This window comes from Maniola jurtina, chromosome 5 (assembly GCF_905333055.1).
Source record: "Maniola jurtina chromosome 5, ilManJurt1.1, whole genome shotgun sequence".
NCBI lineage: Eukaryota > Metazoa > Arthropoda > Insecta > Lepidoptera > Nymphalidae > Maniola > Maniola jurtina.
Window position 1 is genome coordinate 9,452,239 of NC_060033.1, and position 18,808 is coordinate 9,471,046.

General features: G+C 37.4%; 1 protein-coding gene across 1 annotated transcript in view; it reads right to left on the reverse strand.

Annotated features, from left to right (window-relative positions):
* The window catches only part of LOC123865217 (orexin/Hypocretin receptor type 1-like), a 47,945-nt gene that overhangs the window by 10,540 nt on the left and 18,597 nt on the right, over positions 1–18,808 (reverse strand). Inside the window, exons 2-3 of the mRNA XM_045906097.1 lie at positions 10,136–10,752; positions 9,342–9,489 (exon numbers count right to left, since the gene is read on the reverse strand). Of these exons, the coding sequence (XP_045762053.1) occupies positions 9,342–9,489; positions 10,136–10,705 (718 nt within the window). The 5' untranslated portion in view covers positions 10,706–10,752. The remainder of the gene's footprint in view (positions 1–9,341; positions 9,490–10,135; positions 10,753–18,808) is intronic.

Sequence of the window (18,808 nt, forward strand, 5' to 3'; positions counted from 1 at the left end):
AAATCGGTTCAGCCGTTTGAAAGTTATCAGCCCTTTTTTAGTTACTGTAACCTTCACTTCACGTCGGGGGTGTTATAAATTTTAAATTTACACTTTTGTTAAAATCAGTTTAAAGGATGGGCCATAAAAAGGTGACAGGCATACTATAGTATGGATACATATATAGAAGATAGATAAAAGTAAAGTATTAATTGTAATTGTATTTAAGATACGATACTTGTTTGGTACTATTGTTTGGTAATATTGATCTTTACCATAGAGGTGACTTCTTGAACAAACAATAATATCTAATATTTGTTTAGATAACTTCGAACATCTGTTAACAATTTCTTGTTTAATATCCATCAATATTGAAAGTCAATAAAGTATTGTTTCTGTATTAAAATGGAAGCTAAATTAAAGCAAATCTTGGGAAATAAAAAGATTTGATATTTTTTTTAAATTAGTAAATGGAGTCGCTAAACATTCAAAGATTGAAAATCATAATACTTGCAAAAAAAAAAACAATTTTAGGAAATTGTTCAATCACTTAGAGCGGGAATGAAAAATAAAATTTGTTTAACCTTGGATCTGTCCAATGTTTACGTACGGATTATTGAAGTGTATTTCATTTCAAAGACAAGCTTTAATTTTGTGTCAAGGACGTAGCGTGAGAAAGAATCGTTTGCCTCTTTTCTGAAAGATTTTAACGTGGTCGTGGTTGTAGTAATAAAACACATTAACTTCACAAACTGAACTATATTATTGAGACTAATTTTACTAATTTAGTACAAAGATTGTTTCGGAGACAAATTAATTGGACACGTAATTTTTTAACCAAGAGGGCGGAAACATAGATGCTATAATAGACATTGACGTTTGACATATCATACAGATAATAAAATACAGACATAGGGTTGCATTCTTTTACAACACCCGCCCTGAATGCAAGCCCATACCTTCAGTACAAAACAAATGTTTATTACATAAAGTCCCTTTTGTTAGTATATCAGCAATCATTAGGGTTCCTTTAACATAGCAAAACGTTATAGCATTATCATTAACATGGTTCTTCAAAAAATGAAATCTTATATCTATATGTTTTGTCCGAGGCAAATAACAATCACTGGTAGTTAGTCTTATAGCACTCTGGTTATCACTGTAGATTGGTAGAGCACCTTCTTGCGCCTGGCCCAGTTCTTTCTGTAGCTGCCTCAGCCATAGGGCCTCCTGTGCAGCCGAAGCCATGGCCATATATTCAGCCTCGGCAGTGGACAAGGCTACAGTTTGCTGTTTCCGTGAGCACCATGAAATAGCACCTCCCTGTAACATAAACACATAGCCAGTGCACGACTTCCTGTCATGGATGTCGCTGGCCCAGTCAGCATCACAGTAGCCGGAGATTCTGTTTTCGCAATCTCTAGAATATGTCAGCTTTAAATCCTTGGTACCTTGTAAGTATCTTAGCACCCTTTTTACTGCCACCCAGTGCTCTAATTTGGGATTTTTATTAAATCTACTCAGTGTATTCACTGCATATGATATATCTGGACGAGTTCCTTGAGCAATGTAAAGTAGACAGCCAATAGCTTGCTGATAGGGAAAATCTGTTTCGGTTTCACCTTCAGAAATTGTTTCAAATTTTGCAGACACTTCTATAGGTGTTCTGACAGGTTTACACTCTAACATCCCAAACTTATTTAATGTTTCTTTTATATATTTTTGTTGGTCTAACATTATTTTGCCATCAGCTCTAGTAACATTAAGCCCAATACATTGACTCACTTCACCGAGATCTTTCATTTTGAAATGTAATTTTAATTTTTCCTTTATCATGTCTTTGTCTTCTTTTTGAGATGTGAACAAAATCAAATCGTCCACATAAACAGCAATGTATATCCTTTTAACACAATCATAGTAAATGCAGGGATCAGTCTGTGAACGTTGCAATCCTATATCCTTTAGAGATTTATCCAATTTAATGTTCCACAGCCTGCTGGCCTGTTTGAGCCCATATAGCGACTTATGTAAGAGGCATACCTGTGAGCCCTCTTCATACAGCTGTGGCTGTGTCATGTAGATCTCAGCATCAATCTCTCCCTGCAAAAATGCTGAGACGGCATCCATTTGATCAATATGAAGATTGAGTTTAACTGCTAAAGCGAATAGGTAACGTACTGAAGAATATTTCACAACTGGAGAATATATTTCTCCATAATCTATTCCTGATTTTTGAGCATAGCCTTTAATTACAAGTCTAGCTTTAAATTTTATAATATTGCCTTGTTGATCAGTTTTTGATTTAAACACCCACTTACATGGTAAGGCTTTCTTATTGTCTGGAAGATCTGCCAAGCTCCATGTATTATTCTCTATCAACGATTAATACTCTTCATCCATAGCCTTTTTCCACTTGGACGCATTCACTGAAGATAAGGCCTCTTCGACAGTCTGCGGATCAGTCAGGTTTGTCATAAGACACAAAAGGCTAGTTTTATCTTTTTCATTGTTAGGCCTATTTCTTGGCCTTAAAGTGATATTTCTGTAGGACTCTGATCCAACAGAAGATGAAGGGTAAAACGTTTCATCGTGGTCACCTGTATCTGTTTCATACTCACTCGAGTCTGGACCATCCTTTATTCTCATTATTCCCAGACTTAACCCTTTCACACAGAGGCATAGTGTGACATCCATTTAATTTTTCTAAAAATACAACATCTCTACTTTTAATTACTTTATGTGTCTTAGGGTCCATTAAGCGGTAACCCTTCGAATTCTCACAATAGCCTACAAATATCATTTTATGTGACTTACTGTCCCACTTGAGGCGCCTTTCCTTAGGGACATGGACCATGGCCTCACAACCAAATATTCTTACATGAGACAGGTTCAGCTTTTTACCACTCCACATTTCATATGGTGTTTTATCACCCAATGACCGTGTTGGTGAACGGTTCACAATATATGCAGCTGTGGCAACACTCTCGGCCCAATACCGTTTATTCAAATTTGCATAGAAGAGCATACTTCTCGCTCTTTCTACCAATGTACGGTTCATCCTTTCAGCCAGGCCGTTTTGCTGAGGAGTGTAAGGAGTACTCGTTTGATGAGTTATCCCACAGTTGGACAAATACTTTTGTAATGAACTGTTACAGTATTCTTTGCCATTATCGGTCCGAATTATTTTTATCTTATAGTTTATCTCATTTTCCACCTTCATTTTAAAATCTTTAAAAATCTCAAGCACACTCATCTTATCCTTCATGAAGTATACATACACCTTTCGTGTGAAGTCATCAATAAAAGTTATAAAGTATTTCATACCTCCATAAGAGAGATTCTCCATTGGGCCGCACAGATCAGAATGTATCAGTTCTAATGGCTTCGATGCTCTAGTACCAACATTGCTAAAGGGCTGTCTTGTCTGTTTTCCTTCCAGGCAACTGGGGCAGATGGTGGTGACATTGCTTTTCTTCTGAGCCAGAGTCACACCTTCGGTGCAATCGGGCAACTTATTTACATCTGGAAAATTAAGATGACCCATTCGAGTATGCCATAGAATACAATTATTATTAGCGGCTTCATCTGTGGAGGTTAGGTGGACAGAGAGTTCTTCTACATTTAGACTGTATAAATTGTTTGAAAGTGTCGCTGAACATATATACTTCCCGCTGCAGTCATATATTTCACAGCCTTTTTTATTAAAGGTTATTTTAAACCCATTGTTAACAATAGTGCTCACTGAGAGTAAATTAGCTGCCAGACCAGGTACATACAGAACATTTCTCACCTGAATGTTTTTATTACCGGGTAAACTAATGTTTACATCTCCCATAGCTTTGACTGCCATCGGCTTCTTGTTGGCTGCTGTTATGCTGTCCATAGGTGGTTCGGTGACGTTGTACAACCAATCCTTCCTGTTCGTCATATGCATGGATGCACCAGAGTCTATGTACCACTTGCTGCTATTCTCACCGATGGTTGCTGAAAAGGCTGCAATAAAACCTGAATTATCTTCTTTCTTCTGCTGTTTATGCTGCTTCTTAGGGGCTGTACAAAATCTGGCTAGATGGCCCTGTTTATTACAATTATAGCACCTCGGTCCCTTTGTCTTCAACGGAGGCTTGTAAGTCTTTGAATTTGAATAAAAAGCATTAGTGTTGCCGTTGGGCTCGGATGACTTTATCTCTTGCATAAGCTTGGTTTTAACAAGGTCAGCACTAATGATAGCACCTGAATTTTCCAGTCCCATAATCATTGGTTTATACATTTCAGGCAGGCCGGCTAACATTAAGGTACCCAGCCATTCATCGTTGACTTCAAATCCAATGTTTCTGAGCTTATGCGCTGTAGTCATTATTTTACTTACATAATCTTCTACACTACTGCTTGATTCCAGATTTGTATTAATTAAATCCCTTAAGAGGCCCACTCTTCGTGTCAAACCATTGTCATCAAAGGCCTTTTCTAAGCTTAGCCACACTTCCCTCGCTGTCTTACAATCTTGCACATGTATATAGTTCTGAGGATCTAGTAGCAATATCAATTTTGCTCTGGCTTTGATATCTTTGTCGGCATCGAACGGTTTCGTCGCGTCAATACAGTGCCATAAGTCTTCGTGCTCGAGATATGTGCGGACACTAAACTTCCACGTGGCAAAATTGTCGCGCCCCGTCAATTTCTGTATGTTGAACATATTATTATTGCTGTAACTATTCATTTTTGGTGTCGTGCCGGCCACGTTGTAAGTACATGTAACCTCAAAGTTCCGATGTGTCTATTACTTTTCCGTAACTCAACCAACCACGCTCTGCTACCATGAAAGATTTTAACGTGGTCGTGGTTGTAGTAATAAAACACATTAACTTCACAAACTGAACTATATTATTGAGACTAATTTTACTAATTTAGTACAAAGATTGTTTCGGAGACAAATTAATTGGACACGTAATTTTTTAACCAAGAGGGCGGAAACATAGATGCTATAATAGACATTGACGTTTGACATTTCATACAGATAATAAAATACAGACATAGGGTTGCATTCTTTTACAACATTTTCTATTCATTTCTTGTGTAAACATACGCATTTAGGAACCTATCACATTTCCGGATAAATTAACAAACAGGCCAAAACAAAATATTATACCTACCTTTTTATTGAAAACTAGATAGATGATACCCGCGACTGCAACCACGTGGATAGGTAGGTATTTTTTAATCCCGTGGGAAATTGACGATTTATACGGGATAAAAAGTAGCCTAGTTCCCGGGCTTGCAAGCTATATATTTCTGAAGTCTATATCTACTAAATATCAAAGTCGGCTAAATGGATGGGCAATGTACTTAATGGTAGCAACAAACAGACACACTTTCGAATTACTAATTACTTCGACAAATGCATTGAATGAGTAGGTGCTTAATGAAATGGCGAATATTGTAAACTTTTTATACTCTCATTTATTTATTTTTTACATTTTATCCTATTTTTAAACAATAAAATAACAAAAACAACAGAAAAAATAACAGAAACACAGAAAGAACAAAAAATAAAATAACATCAACAACAAAATCAATAAATAACAGAAACAAAAGAGAAATAAAATAACATAAACAACAAAAACCTAAAGTAACGGAAAAAAAAAAAAAAAACATTGAATAAAAATATGATAAAATGTACCCCACTGGCAACAGGGTGGGTTGGACCCAAGCCGTCAGTGGTCAGGGCTCCAGAGTGAGGAACCTCCTCACAATGCGTGCCGTCTCAAGAACCACTGCCTTCTGTATCTTACCCTTGATCCAACAGTTAAGCGACAGTTTCTTAAGATGTTGGTCGAAACTGTTCGCAATAAGACCGTGGACTGATACAACTATCGGTACAATAATCGCTGAGTCAACACTCCACATGGCGGTAATCTCGTGGGCCAGGTCCAAGTATTTCGATACTTTTTCCTTTTCTGCTTTCACTAGATTATCATCATGTGGAATAGTGACATCAACAATCATTGCTCGACGCGCTGATCGGTCAACTAGCACTATATCAGGTCTATTGGCTACAATATACCTGTCAGTGATAACCGACCGATCCCAGTAAAGCAGGGCACTGCTATTTTCAAGAACTGACATTGGGTCGTACCTATAGTACGGCACCTCAGTATCTACAAGGCCATACTGAAGAGCAAGTTGTTGATGGATTATCTTGGCTACTTGATTATGTCTGTGCAAGTATTCGCCGTTAGCAAGATAAGAACAACCGGAAACAATATGTCTGAGGGATTCCCCAGGAAGATGGCACGCACGACAAATGTCAAGCGTTCCATCTTTCATTATATGTTTCCGGTAATTATTAGTCTTAATAACTTCGTCCATAATTGCACAGATAAAACCTTCGGTTTCCCCAAAGAGGTCCCCAAACTGTAGCCAGGATACAGAGGCTATGGAATCTACATCCGGCCTAGTTAAGGCCTTGTAGAATCTTCCATGCAACTCCTTACTCCTCCATACAGCTATGCGATCCGAAGTGCTAAGCACTATGGGCTTACGCCAGTTATTTTTGCCTAAGGAAAGCGGAGTAAGACCTTTATCAACTGCAACTACATCCCTATGTATTCCCACATTTACTTTGAGAAAATAATCTCTGAGATTGCATACCTCACGATTATGAAGGTTCTTGGCATTTAAAAAACCACGCCCTCCACACTTGCGTGGGATATACAATCTCATAACAGATGAACGTGGATGATGCATACGATATGTAGTCAACAATTTTCGGATCCTTCGATCCAAGGCATCCAGTTCGGTTTGAGTCCATTTTAGAATGCCAAAAGTGTATATAAGTAAAGGCATAACCCAGCCATTAAAGGCACGTACTTTGTTGCCACCAGATAAAAGACTATTAAGAACTTTTTTTAGGCGGCCAAAGAAACGCTCCTCCACTGCCTGTTTCATAGTCCTCACTTCTATACCAAGTGCTTCTGACATTCCAAGATATTTATATGTTTCACCTTCACAGAGAGATCTAAGAATCAAAGTTTCTGAAAGAACTAAATTCTCAGAGTTCACAACCCTACTTCGCTCTATATTGATAATCGCACACTTGTCAACACCAAATTCCATCCCTATGTTATTGCTAAAGTTCTGAGTAATCTTTAGCAATTTCACAAGGTCTGTTCGTTTAGATGCATACAGTTTGAGATCATCCATATAAAGTAAGTGAGATATGACCTCACCCCCCTTGCGAAGACGATAGCCTAACCCTGAGTCCTTCAGTAGTGTACTGAGAGGATTCAGTGCCAAGCAAAACCATAAAGGACTCAAACTGTCCCCCTGGAAAATTCCCCGCTTAATCCTTATCGGTTCAGCTGATTCAAAAAACTCATCACCACCTGGTTGACGAAGGACTGTCATCCACTGACTCATACATGAGTCAAGGAAAGAACATAGAGTTGCATCGACCTTATACAACCTCATGATCTCCATGAGCCACGTGTGAGGCACTGAATCATAGGCCTTCTTGTAGTCAATCCAAGCAGCCACTAGATTTTTTCTATTTCGCCGAACCTGTTGGCAAATAGCAGTGTCAATGAGGAGTAGTTCCTTTGTACCGCGTGCCCTAGCCTTACATCCATTCTGAACCTGGGCCAAAATATTATTTGCATTAATATGCATAGTTATTTTTGTGGTTAGAATAGATGTAAGTAGCTTATAGATGGTCGGTAAGCAGGTTATAGGGCGATAGTTTTTTGGGTCTGCGGTACTTCCGGACTTATGTACCAAGAACGTGACACCAGTTGTCATGAGTGTCGGTAACGATCCAGAGTCAATGGAGTTCTGGAATTGTGTTGCTAAGACAGGATGTGCACTACGGAACCATTTTAGCCAGAAGTTGTGCAGTCCATCCGGCCCCGGGCATTTCCAGTTCGATGCCGAACGAATTGCACATCCTACATCCTCAGCACTAATGGTTACAGGATTCATCTCTACCACCGTAGCGCACTGATCCCTCACAACATTCATCCACTCACCTTCGGTATGATCTATGGGAGCCGACCAAATGCTACGCCAGAAATCTGACGTAGAATCAGGTGTAGGAAGCTCTCCATCGACCATACAACCTCTAGGTCGTTCCCAATTCCTGTACATCTTCCGTTGGTCACTTTGGAACATACGATTCTGAGAAGCTCGATCAATGCGTTTTCTAAAGCGCCTAATGCGTTGTGCCCATGCATAGACTTTCTGTTTCAAGAAGTCAATACGATCCGTAACCAAAGACAAATACTGAGAGGGACTAATATTAGTCCCAGCAAATGCTTGGTGTACAAATCGCATTATCCTCGGGCGACTATTGCCCGCCCTAAAACAGATCAGCTTTGCAATGAGAGTTCTAGTCAAAGAGATACGCCTTTCGATCCCAGCCTGCCAAGCTGGAGCTGTATTTGGTCTTTTTACAGCTCTATGCAGCTCTGGAAATTTGATAGAAGCTATCCGACATGCTGCAACAGCTCCACAGTATAGGATCGAATGCGTATCATTTAGGTCATATGAACTTTCTAAATATGTACCTAATATTTTGTCTAGAACTGCCATCAACGCCATATTTCGTCTATGGACAGGCAAACGAGGTAGTTTCGGTCTAAGGTTGTTAGGCACAGATCTAAACTCTAAAATCGCATCCTCCAAAGTCCTCCTCATTTGCTCATCATTCTGGTTACTTACCGCCAAATCTAAACCACCTTGTAACTCCTCTTGGGTGTTTAAAATCTCTATAACACTCAGAATTTGTGGAGATTTATGAGTTGAGTTACCGGTAGTAATAACTTGTGGTAAATTTAAGCGCAACCGATCAAGTGTAGATTCATCCAGCACACGACGGCGCATGTCGTCGAGTTTCCATTTAACAAATTACTATGGAGTCCATGTTATTATTTTATTATTGTTCTTCATGTTTACTGTTTATATATACAACTTTTAGTTCTTTTTGGCTTCATATTTGGATGTTTAATAATATTTTGTGAAATAATTTATTTGTTGTTAGAAAAAAATGTCATCTCGGTTGACATCGGTTGTCAGGATTGTAAACTTTATTCTTAGAATTAAGTTCTCATGTAAATGACTTTTCTTTGTCTTTATGAGAATTAAACGTCTTAAAATCTAAACCTAATTTATAATAATGATATGGATAGTATCGATTAGTACGGATTGCGTTACTATAGTCAGGGGAGACGAATGGGGTAAGTGTAATGTCCCTCGGGGAATGTTTTTTTCTGGAGAGACATTACACCCTATGAAGAGTAAAAAATAAATAGATTAATTATTAAACCAGCAACCAGCACTTTTAGTGCTAAATAAAGGTGATTACTCACTGAACAGCAGTGAAAAAGCCCATATGACAAAAATAGCGGTCTTAGCCCGGCTGATCGTGGACTTGAACTTGAGCGGGAAGCAGATGGCGTACCAGCGGTCCACGGAGATGAAGGTCAGTGTCAGCACTGACACCGTCACTGATACTGACTGCAAGAAAAAGGTGCTATTAGATATATACCGGACCGTCTAGGAAGCGATGGTGCTATTAGATACACCATAAGCGGCATCTCGAAAGAACGCTCTTATTTCTACCCTGCGTCACACTTCACCCTGTTTCGCTTCAGTGGTTGAGGTAGTAAAACAAACGGGGTAAAGTGCGACGCGAGACGCAAGAAGCGTATTCTTTCGAGGCGTCGAGGTATTTTCGATGAGCTATACGAAACATTATAGTACATATATACTTCTATATTAAGTCATGAATTGTTTCATCGTAGAATGAGAAAATTGATTTAGCTTGACGTAACGGAAAATTGCGTTTATTTTCCCTTTCTACTATAATCAAACACATCATCACAACTGAACAGACATTAGGCCAAAACATTAAAATACAAAATATTGATATTACCAGTTTTATCTTCTAAGCAGAATAAATTTTATCTTCGATAAAACTTTATATTCTAATTTCGTTGCTAGTCAATTAATTTTAAGGTAGGATAATTTGTGGATTTAATAAATCACTGTTTACTCCAACGAAAAGCTTTTTCGTTAGATATTTTTAAAACCATTCCTTTACCCTTCCACTGTTTGCTTTTGACATCAGGTATCTATAAATATAAATAAAATTTACACGTACCTGAAAGTAGAGTAGTATTTTGCACAGAGCATCTCCTAAAAACCACGTTTCTGTTACATCCCATAAAACCGTAGCAGGTAGACAAAACAGCAGCACCATAAAGTCAGCGACCGCCAAATTAACTAAGAAGTAGTTCGTCACAGTTCTCATGGTGTGATTCTTATAGACAGCTACACATACTAAAGTGTTTCCAACCAACCCGATAGTGAATACTGCTGTATGAACACCTATAAGTACCCATTCATAAGTTTGAGGATAGATATACTCATTCAGCATGGCTACGTAGTCTTCTTTTGTCAAATTACAGAATTGTTTGTCTCCTACACAATCTTCTGTGCTATTATATTTGACCATGGTGTCTACTTCTTTGCTATGATTATGTATTTCAATAATATTATCTATTCCTTCAGTACCCTGTTTTAAATCTCTCCTGTATCTTATGAATATTTCATCTTGAATACTATTTATAACCACATAATTCTTTATAACATTAGTTTCTCCATAATTGGCAGCTTCAATTATATTCACAATGAAAACTATAAAAGTACATAATGATAATGTTTTATACATTTTTTATATTATTTCAAGTATGTCTTCATTGATACTCAAATCATCATCTGCAAAAACAATAACAAGTTTTTAAAGCGTAAACGTTTAGTAAATATTTCAAGGGGGTTTTGAAAATAAACGTGCTATAGAATTTGCTTTATTGGCACTGACTTTAGAAAACATTTTGGAACTTTCGCGTTGTAAAACTTAGTGTTCTTAGAGTAAATAGTAGAGTAGTAACTTATTTCAGTTTCAGCCTAAAAAACTCATATTTATGGAACTACGGTAAATACGAGTTATAATAAATAATCTTATAAATTCCTTCCGGCTGAATTTCAGAGATTAGCCATCTTCGCGAGAGCTGTTATAAGTGTATGCGCAAACACAGTTTCACTCGCTAGTCTCTTATTCTCAAAGATCGAAGGGACGGAAATCCGACACGACCTGAGAGAGATCAGACGCAGGACGAAAAACCCAATACCCAAATACTTTTTGGCCTGACCCGGGAATTGAACCCAGGACCTCATCATCCCTAGTTGAACATGCTAACCACTAGACAAACTAAGCAGTTAAGAGAGCTTAGTATATTACGCGCAGAAAGTGGGCATTATTTAAAAAAACTAAGTTTAATATAGAGTCCAAATTGACTTAGTTTATGAACATTTTAAAGGGCGGAAAAAAAATAAAAAATTGGTTGTCTGTAAAGTCGGTTTACTGACGATAGTTGAACGTGACAACAAAGGCCGATTGTGCTTCTTTGTCGCTCGTTCCGCGCTCTCGCTTGCACTTCAAGCCTTACATGGAACGCCTCAGAGCGAGGTAACGCCGCATGAGTCATGTTTTTTCGTGCGTGCAGCCGGCTCTATCGAATTATAAGACGTTGTCACGTCAAAAAAAGATAACAACAAGACGAGATCAAAATCAGAGAAAAAGATGTAAGTAGTTTCTTTCTCAGCAATGAATCAGAGAACGAGGTCGTGAACATTTGTTTTCGAAAAATGATTGTTTATTTCATGCGATAATAGATGAGTGACACTCTGTTTAGATTGAGCCGTAAACACCATAATGTTTTATAATTTACCAGAAACTGTCTGGAATAACATTATCTATATTCGGCTAGAAACAATTTATGAATATTTTGTAAAAAGAAAAAATACCTAATTATAACATATTCAAGTCTATGGAAAAAACCGGCCAAATGCGAGTCAGACTCGCGCACTGAGGGTTCCGTACTCGGGTATTTTTTCCAATGTTTTGCACCATAAATCAATAACTACTTATTATACATAAAAATAAATAAAAAATCTGTTTTAGAATTTACAGGTAAAGCCCTTTTAGATGAAACCCCACTTGGTATAGTTATCTTACTTTGAAAATTAAAATATATTTTAATTTTTTTAAATGATGTAACCACAAATTCGGGGTTTTCAGATTTATTCCTGTACTTGTGCTATCAGACCTACCTACCTGCCAAATTTCATGATTCTAGGTCAACGGAAAGTACCCTATAGGTTTCTTGACAGACAGACAGACAGACACAACAAAGTGATCCAATAAGAGTTCCATTTTTCCTTTTGAGGTACGGAACCCTAAAAACAGCCATTTATTAATTTCACTGTGAAAATACTTCCTTTACAATCTCCTCCGCTGTCAAGTGTAAAGTCACTGATAGAGATCTCTTGTAGAGAAAAGTGCTTCCCTGTCCACTTCTCATCTTTTTTCTTTTTACTTTTACTAATTTTGGTACATTAAAAAAATATATTAAGAGCTTATGCCCAGAGCCAAGCCAGAGCTTTTTTTTTGCTGGATAGGCTTGCGCTGGGCGATAATCATGCCTGTAGGAAAGAAATAAGGTCAAATTTGGAACACGCTTGCTTAGGATATGTCTATTCTCTCTTGTTTTGAAGGTACTTAAAAGTTATACGTAGCAGGAGACGGATGCTGGTAGGGTGTTCCAAACTTTAGCGGCTCGTATCAGAAACATTGATCAAAAATGTTTCGTGCGAGTAAATTGGATGTCGACCACATAAGGATGCCAGCCCTCACGATTTCTCGCTGTTCTGTGGTAGAACGGTGAAGGAGGAACAAGATTTTGGAGTAATCCAAATACATCGCTGCATCGTAAACCCCGGTGCTTATAGGTTCTGACTCTTTTCTTTCAATCACAGTGGTAGAAGTTCTTGGTACAATAAGGCGGTAGACTCCTAGATAAGACAATGAGATTACCCAATCACGCTGAAAATCGTAGCTATGGCTATTGTGATTTCTATGTAGTGTGCCAAATCTTGTTCATAGATGTGAACTGATATGAGCGAAAAATCTTATCGGTTATAAGGTAAGTGCTGTAACACACTTGGAACACTATGCGATACATCACGCTTGACCATAATCAAGCATGATGTAGGGTAGGTGGGATTCGATTGCCTAGAATATACCTGTATTCTTATATGAAAAATATCTACCTGTTTGCGTCATTTCTTACAAGCCCGGATTGTAAACGCGTGACCTGGCAACACTGCGATATGATGTGTCGAATCGGAATTGCACTTATGCGGAATGATACCGTGTTATTATCTTTAATAAAAATTAAATTAAAAATTTTAAAAACCCCCGACACATAAACCTCTAAAAAGTAAAAAAATAATAGGTAAATATGTATGGGCCCTTTAAGAATAGTATAAATAGTAAAGTTTTATCCAAGCGCTCGTTGCGCCAGGGGACCGCTACCTATGATAAACTATGAAAGTCATCTGTTGTAGAAAGAGTCTTTAGCGGTCCCCCGACGCAACGAGCGCTTGGATAAAACTTTACTATTTATACTATTCTTAAAGGGCCCATACATATTTACCTATTATTTTTTTACTTTTTAGAGGTTTATGTGTCGGGGGTTTTTTAAATTTTTAATTTAATTTTTATTTCACGCTTTTTAAACTTTATTCATAAATTACCGTTTATTTGTGCCATTCTAAAACCCAATTTCTATAATAATATAAATCCAATAAGGCAGCTAATATCTCTTCAATAGTAACATCAATGTTATGTTAATTATACGTTCCATGAAATATTTTTGACCGAACATCACTAAATCAAGAATTATCTGAATGACTCACATAGTTTAAAACGACCAAAACGAAATATCTGTTTCTAACATGTCGTTGCTTTAAAAATGTACCCATTTTACGTAGTCGTATAATAGTTCGCTTTTCAAGATATACCTACGATTAAATTGAAATCGACTTTCACCCGATGAAATAAGGAATAAAGTGGCTTGTATTTCATTTTGTTTGTTATTGCATGTCAAATTTTTATTTGACATAACTTTCAAAAACCGGTCAAGTGCGAGTCTGCCTCACACATGAAGAGTTCCGTACAAGTTTTTTTTTATGTAATGACAATTCAGTTGTCGGATTTTTCTCTTTACTTGGGCCACAGGAGTAGAGTGCTTGGGCTATAAGATATTGCTACCTGCCTTTCATGATTCTACGTAAACGGGAAGTACTCAATTTATAAGTTTTGATTCTCTTGAAAGATGACACACAGACAGACAACGAAGTGGTGAAGGAAAACATCGTCAGGAAACCTGCATGCTTGAGAGTTGGCCATAATGCTCCCTCAATGGTGCGTGAGGTGTGCCAATACGTGCTTGGCCAGTGTGGTAGCTTCTCATTCTGAGAGGAGACTTGTGCTCAGTAGTGAGCCGGCGATGGGTCGATCCTGATGATGATGAATTTTAAACGTATTTTGTCAAAGTAAATAAGCTGAGTTCAAGCAGATAAAATAAAAAGAAGGTGCGCCTAATGCATCATCCAAACCTGCGCGACAAAGCGACTACGATGCGGGAACCTCAGCCGCGCGGAGGGTCATCGCCTCCTACGATATTTAATGGTGCCATGCACACCTACGCGACTACAACAGTCGAGGCTACCTACAACATCTTTTTTTTCTACAGATACCTACTGAACCCTAAAAATAGTTTGACTATGGTTTGGGTTTGGGTTGATTGTTCGTGGCCTTTGGTTGACTGTTGGATATTATAATTGAATTAATGTTTTCTCGTTTAACTGTGATTATAATATTTTATAAATTAGAAATTCCGCGCCTACGATCCTAAGTATCTGAGTTTTCCAAAACATCATTTTCAAATAAATAATTATGTATCTAGGCAACGTCCATCTTGATAGCTTGACATTTGTAAATTGACATAATATTATGAACCTCTGTTACAATAGTGAAAGATCCCAGGGCCACCAGAGGTCACGTATTTTCTGACGAACGAAATGTGGACGATTGAGTAGTGTTAGTATGTACTAAGAACGCATGCCTACAGACCTGCTAGCTTGCTTAGACGGCCAATTTTCAGGTATCAGGTAATCAAGGTACATAAAAACATTACTTACCTCTTACCTTATTTTTTGTAGACTTGCAAACGGGAGGATTTGGGAGCCCACCGCATCGTTATAGAAAACCCCCACGGTATTCTTGGAACCCCTAGATTGATTGATCATGATGGGGTCACGACCGATACTGATAATAATACTCTTAACCAAAATATATTCATATTGATCGTCTCAATTTCTATATACTCCCAAAATGGTCTTTGATCTACTTATAATATTTTTCTTTTGAAGAGTCGATCACCTTTGGTAACACATTCCATTCTTCTAACAGGAAATATTTACCTGGCGTGTTATGAAAGGTTAACGTGTCGTAAAAGTACATTAACATTAAGGCTGGCGTTCCATTGAGAGTAGCAATACGATCTGATGCTATACATTTAGCATGATAGCGCATTCCAAGTTCGTAACTACATTAGTTCTGTAAATAAAGAAAAAAAATCGGAAAGAGCGACTTGGGCTCGCGTGGAAAGGGTTTCTCATGATCAATATGTAAGTTTGTATGCACAATGTTCACAGATTACCATGTTATTTTAAGACCATAGACTTCTTACAGGGTTTACCATCGAATTGACACAGTTTTAATAATAAATATCGATTTATTTATATTGCCAGATTACACAATTTTCAACAATAAAACAAAGGGGACAATTATCCAGAAAAATGTGTTCAAAACAAACAAAACCTTTAAGCATTTTAACCCCCGACCCAAAAAGAGGGGTGTTATAAGTTTGACGTGTGTATCTGTGTATCTGTGTATCTGTCTGTGGCCTCGTAGCGCCTAAACGAATGAACCGATTTTAATTTAGTTTTTTTTGTTTGAAAGGTGGCTTGATCGAGAGTGTTCTTAGCTATAATCCAAAAAAATTGGTTCAGCCGTTTGGAAGTTATCAGCTCTTTTCTGGTTTTCTTATTACTTTTATCCCAGGACCACCAGAGGTTACGTATTTTCTGACACAGGAAATATGTACGATTGAGTAGTGTTAGTAAGTACTAAGAAAGCATGCCTAGCCTACGTGCTAGCTTGCTTAGACGGCCAATTTTCAGGTATCTGATAATCAAGGTACATAAAAACATTACTTACCTCACGTAAATTCGCCAAACTGATTTTTACGTATATTTTAGGCAATATCCTTAAAAATATGTCGCCAATACTCCCAGACACTTCCCGCGTCGGCTGTATTGCTTTGCAGACGCTTTAAAGCTCCCAAAATAAGTAATTACTTAACTGCACGTAAATTCTGATGCTCCATTTTTATATATGTCCATCAGACAACTATTTTAAAACCTTTTACAAGAAGACAGACCGATCCAGAGGGCCAATCATCCCCTAAATTCAATTTTAATGCCTCTGTGGGTTTGAGCGCGAGGGCATCATTATCTACGCGCATGAGACTGAGTAAGACATGTATTAGGATATATTGACTTCTCTCTCACTCTCTTATAGTTTACTTATGTCAATTAATTATTAATATTAAAAAAAATCTGCTAAAAATTAAAAAAATTGGAGAATTTACGTGAGGTAAGTAATGTTTTTATGTACCTTGATTATCAGATACCTGAAAATTGGCCGTCTAAGCAAGCTAGCACGTAGGCTAGGCATGCTTTCTTAGTACTTACTAACACTACTCAATCGTACATATTTCCTGTGTCAGAAAATACGTAACCTCTGGTGGTCCTGGGATAAAAGTAATAAGAAAACCAGAAAAGAGCTGATAACTTCCAAACGGCTGAACCAATTTTTTTGGATTATAGCTAAGAACACTCTCGATCAAGCCACCTTTCAAACAAAAAAAACTAAATTAAAATCGGTTCATTCGTTTAGGCGCTACGAGGCCACAGACAGATACACAGATACACAGATACACACGTCAAACTTATAACACCCCTCTTTTTGGGTCGGGGGTTAAAAATGCTTAAAGGTTTTGTTTGTTTTGAACACATTTTTCTGGATAATTGTCCCCTTTGTTTTATTGTTGAAAATTGTGTAATCTGGCAATATAAATAAATCGATATTTATTATTAAAACTGTGTCAATTCGATGGTAAACCCTGTAAGAAGTCTATGGTCTTAAAATAACATGGTAATCTGTGAACATTGTGCATACAAACTTACATATTGATCATGAGAAACCCTTTCCACGCGAGCCCAAGTCGCTCTTTCCGATTTTTTTTCTTTATTTACAGAACTAATGTAGTTACGAACTTGGAATGCGCTATCATGCTAAATGTATAGCATCAGATCGTATTGCTACTCTCAATGGAACGCCAGCCTTAATGTTAATGTACTTTTACGACACGTTAACCTTTCATAACACGCCAGGTAAATATTTCCTGTTAGAAGAATGGAATGTGTTACCAAAGGTGATCGACTCTTCAAAAGAAAAATATTATAAGTAGATCAAAGACCATTTTGGGAGTATATAGAAATTGAGACGATCAATATGAATATATTTTGGTTAAGAGTATTATTATCAGTATCGGTCGTGACCCCATCATGATCAATCAATCTAGGGGTTCCAAGAATACCGTGGGGGTTTTCTATAACGATGCGGTGGGCTCCCAAATCCTCCCGTTTGCAAGTCTACAAAAAATATTTACAATTTTCCAATCTCAAGGCTCAAAGTCAATCAAATCTCTCTGTTGAGGCCAAAAAATGACTACTTGCACCGAGGCAAGAAAAAAGCTATGCTAAATTCTGATCTTCTGAATCGGTTATCCATCCTGATATCGACTTGATTCAACGCTAGTTAAACAGCATAATCAACTAAAGCTTTACCGCGACTAGACCACACTACCCTGATATAGGTAGTAGGTATTACTAGATGATGCCCGTGACTTCGTCCGCGTGGCTTTAGATTTTTAAAAAATCCCGTGGGAACTATTTGTTTTTCCAGAAAACTTGTAAACAGCAGTCTTTGTAATATTATTTTAGTCGAAACGAATATATCCAATACACCCCCATACATAAGTGGAGTGATTTAGAACTGACGCATTGGAGCAAACAGAAACAATCCAGGTAAAATCATCATTCAATTTATTAAATAAGCATACTGTAGCGTACATTACATCCCACACATTTTTCCACAATCCGATACAATCGCTCAAATAAACTGAACAAGAAACTTTTTTATTTTAATACTTATTTTGATTTTTACCACAAAAAAAAAACAGATCGCGTGTAGGATCACTTCGTAGTAGGTCTGTCTGTCTGTCAAGGCCCTTTTGAAACACGTTTACACTTTATTACACCTTTATTACAAGTATCCTTCCAAGGTACAGAACTATCGCGACCGATGCATGGTTTATGCTAAGTAAGCAAAAATATGTATGGAAAGTGCAGACTCAGTTTACAAGAGTAACTTTACGACAGACAATTTAGTGAGGAACTTGTAACAAAACATCGAAGCTTAAGAGGGCTCACTCCGTCACTCGTTTCTACTCGCTTCATACAATCGTAGTTCCAATTTCATTTGAATATTAAGCAACCAAAGTCCATGAAATTTTGCAGACATATTCTAGAAACTAATATCTATGTCTGTGGTTTTCCAGATTTCTGTTAAAATATTCGGTTTCAAAGTTACGCGGTCTTAAAAAATTTAATACAAATCTTTGAGCCCCTGTAATTTTAAAACTACATTTTTTTAGAAAAATCTAAAACACCACAGACACAGATATTAGTTTCTAGAATATGTGTGCAAAATTTCATGGACTTTGGTTGCTTAATATTC